The sequence below is a fragment of the Hoplias malabaricus genome, chromosome 3, assembly GCF_029633855.1.
Source record: "Hoplias malabaricus isolate fHopMal1 chromosome 3, fHopMal1.hap1, whole genome shotgun sequence".
Classification (NCBI taxonomy): domain Eukaryota; kingdom Metazoa; phylum Chordata; class Actinopteri; order Characiformes; family Erythrinidae; genus Hoplias; species Hoplias malabaricus.
Window position 1 is genome coordinate 69685626 of NC_089802.1, and position 10621 is coordinate 69696246.

General features: G+C 40.7%; 1 protein-coding gene across 1 annotated transcript; it reads left to right on the forward strand.

Moving 5' to 3' along the window:
* The first annotated feature begins 1889 nt into the window (after positions 1-1889).
* On the forward strand, positions 1890-6684 carry ackr3b (atypical chemokine receptor 3b). Its single transcript, XM_066664899.1, has 2 exons — positions 1890-2029; positions 4811-6684. Exon 2 carries the CDS (start codon positions 4856-4858, stop codon positions 5960-5962), a length of 1107 nt encoding a protein of 368 aa, XP_066520996.1. The 5' UTR covers positions 1890-2029; positions 4811-4855; the 3' UTR covers positions 5963-6684.
* Positions 6685-10621: the final 3937 nt, after the last annotated feature.

Consider the following 10621-nt stretch of genomic DNA (forward strand, 5'->3'; position numbering starts at 1 on the left):
GCAAAACATCAAAGAACAGCATTTGGATGATCATGTGGCGTCCAAAAGGAGGAGGTAAAAATTTTGGTGCCACTTTTCGCATGGAGAACACCAAAGAAGATCTTTAGGGTGAGCATTAGAAACACTACGAGAGGGGTGAAAAAACATTCAGCTTTGGAATCTTCTAACACATGTATACTGAAACAAAACATTGCATCAAACAGTAGCAGTTACAGTGGTTGGTGGACTCGTAGTCTTTCATAAATACACCATCACAGCCTCTGAAAAATGAGGAGCAGAAATCGTTTGCCTTCAGAACATCATAGAACAGCATTGGGACGATCGTGTGGCCTCCAAAATGAGGAGTTAAAAAGTTTGGTGACGCTTTCGCATTGAGAACACCAAATAAGATCTTCAGAATGAGCATTACGGCCATGTGGACTAAACCTCTGGACAAAACAGTTAGAGCGGTTGAAGCAGTTATTCTGTTTCATACTGATATAATAATGTCTAAGAAGTTCAGTTTAACCAAAGTGAAATGTAAAGTTAATATTTATTACCTTTGATGTAAACCTACCACATACTGTCTTGCTGCAATAGACTCCAAAGCAAGATTTCATTGTTTAAAGATTTGGAAAACTCCCTTCTGATGAAGTATATTTAAAGTAGAACTTGAAAGATTCAGGTTCTTTGGGGTTGGAGATTTCCAGGAGATTTTATATTACGCCTTTAACAAAGGAAATGTGATTACTGCTATGTCACTGGTAGCACTATGTATTAGACTCTAAATCATTGGCTTCTTGTCAGGATTGGTGTAATGCATGCTGAGAATTTTTGTGAGAGAAAACAATTCATGTTACAGCCAATGAAATGAGTATCTTCATTGCTTTAATGTCTCCTGCATGCTATTTCTGTAAAAGACACATGCATTCTACAAATATGCAGCAGACCAAAATAGGGCTTCAGTGAAAGTTAAGGGAAAATAGCTTTTAGCTGGGAAATACAAAACAAAGGCAACACTACAAAACTACATAAGATTAAATGCTAGTTCTAATCCATATTTAAATCCTTAAATTTGAGCAAATGTTTAAAAAAAAAAACAAGTAAGTTAAGACATCCAAAAAGATTTAAATATACTCCCTCCAAAAAATAGCTGCTGACAAGTGCTCAGCATATGTCTTCAAGACTGCACACACCCCAGGTGGCGTCCTGTGAAGCTGTCTGAGAGAATGCCAGAAGTGTGCAAAGCTGTCAACAAAGCAAAAGTTGGCTACTTTAAAGAACAGAAAAGATTTAAGGTGGGTTGGACTTTTAGCCACTGCACAGATTCATACTATTTGGAAGTACCACTTCACCACTTTGTACACTTTTTCTAAGTTCATAAATGGTTTAACATTAGTTTATTGGTGATTTATTAACCAGAAACTATTAGTATGAATAAGGAACAGACAAAAAGGGACACAGTGGAGCGTTGTTCATGTGTACAGATCAACATGTAGTTTTTTTGCTGGTTATAATAAATAATATTATTTATTATTTTAGGTTATTTTTCGATGTCAGTCAGCACTTATGGAGATAAATAACATAATCCAGCTAACAGTTGCTATACGTGTTAACGTGTTGTAACTGTGAATTCGTGTATTTAAGGTGGCTATGATTCTGTATGGTTTGTAAACGTCTTATGTGGTTATTGCTGTTAAGTGGTTGAGTTTTGATATTTTCCATTGTTCCAAAAAAGGAAGTATTCGAAAGAATAAAACAAAAACACAAAGAAACCCTCCATTTTGAGTAGGTGAGAGTAAACAGCTGAAGACTGCTCTTGGTGCGCGCGGGGCGGGTGGAAATGTGTCGCACGTGCGCGGCCTCGAGAGGCGCTGTCCCGCGCCTATATGAGCGCGTGCACAGGAGCGCGGAGAGTCAGAGCGGAGCAGAACTCCTGCACTGAGCACATCTGTCCTCACTCTCCCTGCGACGAGCAGCCTTCTGGAGACCCCAAGAACAGCCCACCACAACTGACAACATCCACAACAGACGAGCTGTCAGAAAAAACGTAAGAGTTCGCTTTTATTTTCTGTCTCTGTAATTATTTAAAAGTGCTGGGTAAGTTGCTGTATACTGAGGTGACGTAACTAACGACGGTTATGACACGGTCGTGCTGGCGGTTGGATTTACGGTGGGAGTTTGCGGTTTTCTTGCTGCCGAGAGCGATTTAAATTCTCTCCAAAGACATTCAACTTAAAGTCTGTTGTTTTACAAACGACTTAATCACATTCCACAAGCTGAGACTGAATGGGAAATAGACGGAGAGATGTAGTGAGTGTTAAACCGACCGGAAACGCGGACAGACCTGTTTGTGAATGGCAGGTTGTTCGACTGTTTGTTTTTAAGAGTCTAGTTTATAGTAATACTCCCTTTTTAATGATTGTAGAGCAGCTCTGAAAGCAGTTATTTAGCTGAAGTTCACAACACCTTCAACAGAAGGTCATCTTCCTTATCAATAACCAATATGTAGACTGTAATAATATGTTTAGAATATAATATACTTTTAATCTTAATATGAGGTCTTTGTGTAATGGAATAGACAGAGCCTCAACGTTTCCCTGTGTTTATTTTTGGCTTCACCGCTTTCTGCCATTTATACAGGTCTATTTCAGCATTTTAGTACTTGTCTCTCTCCCTTTTTATTTTTTTAGGGGGGTGGGTTAATTTTACCTCACCAGAATATTAGTTGTGTTATATACACAGTAGGCTCTCTGCCTTAGCCAAAGAATAACACTGGTATAACAATTTTCAACCTTTTTACCATTTATTTTTATTTTATTTATTTGCTTATGTTGTAGTGGAGGTTTATCTGCTTTTGTTTTTATGTTTTTATTGTAGGATTTAACCATTTTCAGCTGAGAAATTGGACGCCATGACACTTAATTTTGCAGCCACTAGCTGAATAGGAGTAGAACATAATTCATACATATCACAGAATCACAGATATTTTCCACAAAATGTTGACCCTGGGCTTTTATGTTGATTTCATTCGAGAGCTGGCCCTTGTTGCCCATTAGATTAAGTGTGTAATACTTTTATGGGTTACTTCAGGCTCCTGGGAGAGTATGACAAGGCGTTCTTGCCTTATTGCCTGCAAAACCTTGAATCTTTTGAAGGGGAAACAATGCTGAGTTTCAGGGGATTTAAGGAGAGAAAGGACAGAGAGAGACAGGGAGAGAGTGAGGGGTGGGGTGGGGTGGGGTGAGGTGCGAGAGGGGAACAGTGGTGAGAGTGACCGCTTCTACACAGGGAGCTCTTTGTGCCGGTCAGTGCCTTTGCAGCCTGAGGCCATAAGGATCAGGTAAGGGGAGGGGGAGAGGGTGGGTGCTGCAATATCTAAAAAGTGTAAACACTGCTTAACAACAAGGTGGGTGGGGGAGCGCTCAGAGACCACCATGTTTTATTGCACCTGATGAGCCAGTTTTGAGCTTCAGAGTGTCCATCCGACTCCCTCTGCTAACAGAGGATTGAGGGGGGAACGCTGAAAAGGCAATCAGCCTTTGTTTTGAATGGACCAGAGTGGTCTCCTCGTCTTGTAGTAAATGAGGATCAGAGGGTACATTAGGAGCAGCTGGGTCTCCTCTCACATTTCCTTTAAATGGCATTAAGGTCAGGCGCAAACACTGTTTCCAGGTTGGCTGATTTGGAATGAAAATAAACAGGCTTTAAACAGGTTGTATCACCCCATGGTTCCTTACTCGAAGACGGGACGTGCCGTTGGAACATGATACGTTGTTTTAAATTCTCGAAATTGCACCCTTCTGGAATTAAGAAGGGCACTCTGTATTTAAAACATTTTGCATGTCTTAATGCAGGTCACATGTTCTTAAAAATGCTGTTCTCACTTACAACATACCCATTCTTTGTGAGCTACTCCACACATTCAGCTCTACAGGGAGTGGAGATGCTTTATGACAAGGCAAATGGGCATGTCAATGAAATTCTTCAAGGCTCTGCATGAATGAATCATGGCTTTCTTCTGTTCTTGGCTAGTTCAAAGCTCAGTGCCGGACACATAACTCTATAATAGAACCTTTCACCTCCTGGTGTTAGAGGAGGTACAACACTCCTCTTCCAGTTCTTCACAATTAACTTCATCCTAGTCTTATGTTTTTAGAAGTCTTTGGTGAATGTACAGTTATATGTATTCTGTACATGGCTCCCATTGTTTTCAGGGTTATCTGCTGAGCTGCAATTGTGCTACGAGCTTTAAACACACTGACTTTATAATCAGTTATAATCCAGTTAACATCTACTGTATGTGTGATTTCCCATCTTATAGTATGCGTATATTAGTCCCGTAGAGGTGCTTATTTATCAGTCCCCTGTTTTCTTTAATGGCCTGAGAGTGATAGCAACATGTAAAGTGAGACTACACTGATAGCCCTATGCTTTCTTAGCATGCATTCTTTCTGTCAGGCACATGGTATTCACTGATTACTCTCAGATGCATTAGGCTGTGATAATTCAGTCCTTGATAATTCCCTCTTTGATCCGTTGGCAGCGATTGTCCAAACTGGCCATGCTATTGATAGATTAAGAGCAACAACCCACAAGCCCTGGGAAAGGGCTCTCTGTAACAGACAAAGAGGAAAAAAAAAATTCTTCCAAAACCGCATGAGGTCCTGCCCTCTGACACAGGAACCCTAGCGTGTTTGAGATGTTTCAGATTATGCATGTTATTTTTAAAAATAAACGGTCTTCGTTATATATATTTCTCTCCTCCCACTGTTTAACTGAACCCTGCCTGTGTCATTCCTATCTCACCAGTTGATGTTTTATGTTGCAGGTCGCCGTGTTGTTTCGACAGTTCCGGCTACAAGTGTGAACCAACATGAGTGTCAGTATGAATGACCTGACTGACCTGCTGGACATGCTGACAGAGCAGGAGCAGAACTTCTCCTTCCTGGATGAAAACGGCTCACACGTGGAGGCAATGGTGTGTCCGAGTACCTTCAGCCAAAAGGCCCTCCTCACTGCCCTCTCTGTCCTCTACATCTTCATCTTCGTCATTGGCTTGGCTGCCAATGCTCTGGTGGTGTGGGTGAACATTTGGGCCGGGAAACGGGAACGCCACGAGACACACCTTTATATCCTCAACCTGGCGATTGCTGACCTGTGCGTAGTGGCCACCCTCCCAGTGTCTATCAGCTCACTGCTGCAGCATGGCCACTGGCCCTTTGGAGATGCCATGTGCAAGATCACGCACCTGGTCTTCAGTATCAACCTCTTCAGCAGCATCTTCTTCCTAACCTGCATGAGCGTGGATCGCTATCTGTCCGTGGCCTATTTCAGTAGTGCTTCTAGCCAGGGCAAGAGAAAATGGATCCGGCAACTCATCTGTGTCGGTGTTTGGCTTCTGGCACTGCTGGCTGCCCTTCCTGACACTTACTTCCTCCAGGCGGTCAAATCCTCGCATTCTGAGAGTACTGTCTGCAGGTCTGTGTATCCTGCTGAGACCATGCAGGAGTGGACGGTGGGCGTCCAGCTGAGCTTCATTGTCCTAGGCTTTGCTGTCCCCTTCCCTGTCATCGCTATCTTCTACGGCCTTCTGGCGAGGATAGTTCAGCCATCAGCCGACCAGGAACGGTGCCTCGGCCGTCGCCTGATCTTCACCTACATCGTAGTCTTCCTGGTCTGCTGGCTGCCATTCCATGGCACACTGCTGCTGGACACGCTGGTCCTACTCAACGTGATGGTACCATCTTGCACATGGGAAAACGTCCTGTATGTGGCGTTGCACCTCACACAGTGTCTCTCACTGCTCCACTGCTGCCTCAACCCCATCATCTACAACTTCGTCAACAAGAACTACCGCTACGACCTCATGAAAGCCTTCATCTTCAAGTACTCTACCAAAACAGGTCTGGCCAGGTTGATTGATGCCTCGCATGTGTCCGAGACGGAATACTCAGCTGTGGAGAATCAAGGACCTCTGTGAGGAGGAGAGGCAAGTCTTGAAAGGCTGTAATCTTCATCGACCCTCCGTAATGGGTCACATATAAAGAGACAGCCCTCTCAAACTGTATCCCCTGAAACAGCAACAATTATAGGGGTTTTAGGGGACCCCAGAGCTTTGTATTCATAGAATATGTGTACTGTACATCTCTGCAAACCGAAGAATGGTATACCTTTTTTTGTAAATGCAAATTATGTTTAGGGATGTATGACGAAAGCACTTGTACTGAGTTGAATGGTAGTTGGCTGAGCCTCACTGTTGCTTGACCAAGCGAATGGGGTCAGTGGAGTCAGTCTAGGTCCCCTCCCCCAAAGGAGCCTCTGACAGAACAGAGAAAACCTTAGGGGCTTTTAATTCCCTTTCATCCTCGTCTCAGTCTATCCACGCTGCTCTACAGCCGGCTGGTCAGACTCTGCCACCTAAGGCTGAAGATCGTGGCCTGCACACGCTGGACCGTGGCCAAGTTAATGGAGGGTAACAAAGGCCAAAGCCGGTCAAAGAAGGGGGCACAAGTCCAAAATCTCATTAAGAGACATTATCAAAGATTAAGTTAGAGTCAGATGTAGAAAGATACTTTTTTTTAGGAAACATGTATGTTTTGTAAATAGTAAACATATTTATATATTCATCTTTGCATATTGTCAGTGTTTTGAAGTATTGTCTGACAGTTACAATGTACTTTTGAAATAAAGAATGATTTTTTTGTACACATTTTATTTTAAGAAGTGTGGTTATTTTGCGTCACACTGCATTATATTTACCAGTAATTAGTTAAACAAAATATATATATATATATATATATAAACATATATTTCACTTCATATATATTAATCTCTTATGCAAATTGTCTAAAAGTAATTGGCTTCTAACTCTTAAGTGACACTCAGTAAACAGTACAAAAAAATACATTTTTTCTTCACTATCTGGCACTCTTTTCTTTACACAGTACCAGCAGGCATTTCCTCATCTTGGGCATGCTCTTACACATGACTGTGGCATCCCAGGACTCCAAATAATTTAAACTAAACTGATGTTTCAGTCTTTAGAGTATGTGCTAGAAGTAAACAGAGAGAAATGCTACTCCACTGTGGATTTGCTTAAAGAAAGGGTGTGAAATGCAACCCCCGGCCCTCCTCCATTTCACATTCACTAAGCTCAGGATCCGAGAACCAAAAGATAATGACATGAAACCAGTGACTTATACAGCACTTTCATACAATTATGCTAAGTGTAGCTTTACATAATTATGCCCAGGATTAAAGATTCATATACATTCAGATACATTCAGAGTATTGACTTTTTTTAGTGCTTCATGTCATGATTTTTATAAAAGTGAAATGTAAACAGATTCCGTCCATGAGACTTACAGTAAATGTGTTGGGGGTTTAAAAGTCCTTTCCAGTTTTTCAGTGTAAAACCCATCCATATGGCTGCCCTCAAGGAGGGCAGACATCTACAGATCCAGTGGGGGATAATTCATGTGCGTGCATGTGTGTGCGTTTTCTCCTGAAGAGATTTGGTCTTTGTGTATTCGCCTTCAGTGGTGGAGGGAAGGAGGGGAGCTTGGTTAATCAGTACCAGGGGTGCTCTCTCGCTCTCTCGCCTGTTCTCTCTTCATTCTTTTCGCTTTGTAGTTCTGAAAAGGATCCAGGTGTTCTTGGAGACAGTGCTGACTTTCAAAGAAACCCTCTAGTTCCTTTACTATCAGTGTGTCTCTGAGCACAGAGCAAATTACACTGTCTGTTCAAGGGCTTATTACTGTCACCTCCCAAGTGGAAACTCCCCTGAACAAGAGCTTGTACATCCAACTGTCTAATTTTATCCATAAACATATAATAAGGTGCACTGTCACATTGCTTGTGGCCCGAAGAATCTGGCAGGCAATCCGCTTTTGGTTATACTTCCAAATAAAAGGCTTGAAGAGATCTGTGTGAACATGATGCCATACATTCTTGGGCCTAAATATATACAGGAAGAAAGTAAGATACACCATTACATTGCTTTTCCATACTAACACAGTCCTAATAAAATTGCATGGCAGTCCCCTTTTAGGAAACTTAATCCTTAAACAGAGATCACATGCATATAGAACAGATCAAAGCTCATGCACAGCGCCAGTTTAAACCTGTAAAACCTGTACTGAAACCTGCTAAAGCACAATGCGTTAATTAACCTGCCCCCAAACACACCTTGTGTTTAAACGGCTAATTAGAAGAGCTAATTCCCCCAGTGCCAACTGGATCTTTCTTTGCCTAAAGCCTCTAAGACACTCCAGGATGTCAAGTAAAGGCTAGACTTAATTATGTAAAGCTGTGTACTCAAAAGCATGTGCAAAATTCAGAAACCACAACTTCGTTTATTTAAAATTCCCAACTAAATTATCTGCAGATGTTGTGGAGATTAGATATATGATTATCCATTTGCACCCTGAAGGAGAACGCAAAAGAAAAGTTTCAAAAAGTTATTAACATATAATAAAGGGGAATTTCTATCAACTGTAGGACCTGGTCATTAACCAACATCAGATACCAAGGTCAAACTCCTCTCTTGCTTCAGAATTGGGGAAAAACAGATGACAATTCTAATGGGATGCTGTGCTGTTGGAAAGCTGGTAATGAGAAAATGAAACAGACTGAAAATAAAATATGCACTAGAAGAGCCAAACTGAGTTTTAGAGATATGGGTAAATAAAGTAATTTAATAAAATTAATTTGCAGATTAGATAGTAACAGTAGTAGTAACCGTAATAATTTGACCACAACACAGTAGTAGAAGCAGCAGTAGTAGTATTAGTAGCAGTGGTAGCACTAGTAGTAGTAGTAATAGTTTGAATACAATTCATAGTAGTAGTAATAGTAGCAGTAGCAGAATAGCAATATTCAACCCGGTCTCACACCTACTCGTGATATAGTCACATATTTAGGAGACTGCAATTCGTGACATAGTCGCATGTTTTCAACATTTTATGTGACAATATCACGATCAGAAGTGAATGGGTAATTACCATACAAACCCTCATATCAGTGCGCCGTGTTATGCGACAGTAACACGAAAAAACTTCCTCATTAAGGCATCATTACCATTCGTTAATATCTTATTTTTATTTACGGAAAATATAACCTTACTAATTCATTATTTGCTAAATTACCGAAGCAAATAATGGCTAGAGAAATGTCCTTTTCAGTATTAAACTTTTGAAAATTAGTCAAAATAACGCTAAGTGAAAGAAATTTTCTCGTTAGAGTTAAAGCTAAAGTAGGACACCAACAATAAGCATTGCTTAGCAGAAATATTATAATAAAATACTTGCCTTTGTTGGAATAAGAACCTATGATATGTAATTCGCATTATGCCTTTTTCTATGTTACATGAGTACTGACGCCTTTAATGAAGAGTTTTCATGTTACTGTCGCAGTGTTTGTATAGTAATTACCCATACACTTATGATTATGATATTGTCGCATAAAATGTTGAAAATAATGCGACTATGTCACAAATTGCAGTCTCCTGTATGACTATATCATGAGTAAGTGTGAGACTGGGTTGCAATATTAGCAGTAGTAGCAGCAGCAGTAGTATTATTAGTTTTTAGTAGTAGTAATAGTAAAAATAGTTTGAATACAAATCATAGTAGCAGCAGTAGTAGTAGTAGCGGTAGCAGCATAGCAATAGTAGCCGAAGCAACAGCAGCAGTAGTAGTAATAGTTTGAGTTCAAGACATAGTAGTAGGAGCAGTAATAGTAATAGTTTGAGCACAGCATGTTAGCAGCAGTAATCGTAGCAACAGTGTTAGTCATATTTCCAGTACTATGCACAGTAGTATTATTATTACAAGATGTAGTAGGAGAAACAGCAGCAGCAGCAATATTTATAGTAGTTGAAGAAGTTGTAGTTGTACTTCTAGTAGTATAAGTAGTAGTAATAGCATTACTTGTTGTTGTAGTGGTACACATAGTAGTAGTAAAAGCAGAAACATGTAATTTGTCATTCATTTATTTTTGTATTTATCTGATATATGCCTTTTACAGTTAATTTTATGGTGTTGGCCTTCTGTATTATATTATTTTGATCTCATTAAAAAGAATGGTGGCTTTGTTGTTTGTCATTTTTGGAGTGAATGAGTAATCCCCCAAGTACAATGCCACTTAAGGCCCAAACTTCAGCTAATGCTCTAGTTTCTGTCACTTACATGTGGAAGTCAACTATGCTAGCTGATTAGCCTGAGATATTTCCTGGATTTTCCCCTGTAGGCTGAAACCATACAGACAATAGGATCCCTTGACTTTTTGTTTTTCACAACCCCTGCAAACACAATGGTGACTAATGGCATCCCAGTTGTAAACTCAGTGTCCACTGCAGCTCTGAATGGACGGATCGTGGGAGTGTGTGGTCAGGGAGTGTGTGAAAGACTGTGGGTGCATTCTGGGTAAAGCAAAGGGAGAAAGGACAACCTTTCAGTGTGTCTAAATTTGGCTGAGATGACAAAGAGGGAGAAACACTCTCTTTTTGGTTGGTATAGCATTGTGGGTAATGTTGCTCCACAAGTGGTAAGCTGGGGTTCAGTTCCCCACTTGGGTGCTCTTTTTGCTTTACTAATAAGACACTGGATTCTATATAAGCCTACCTCTGTAGAAAAAGTGG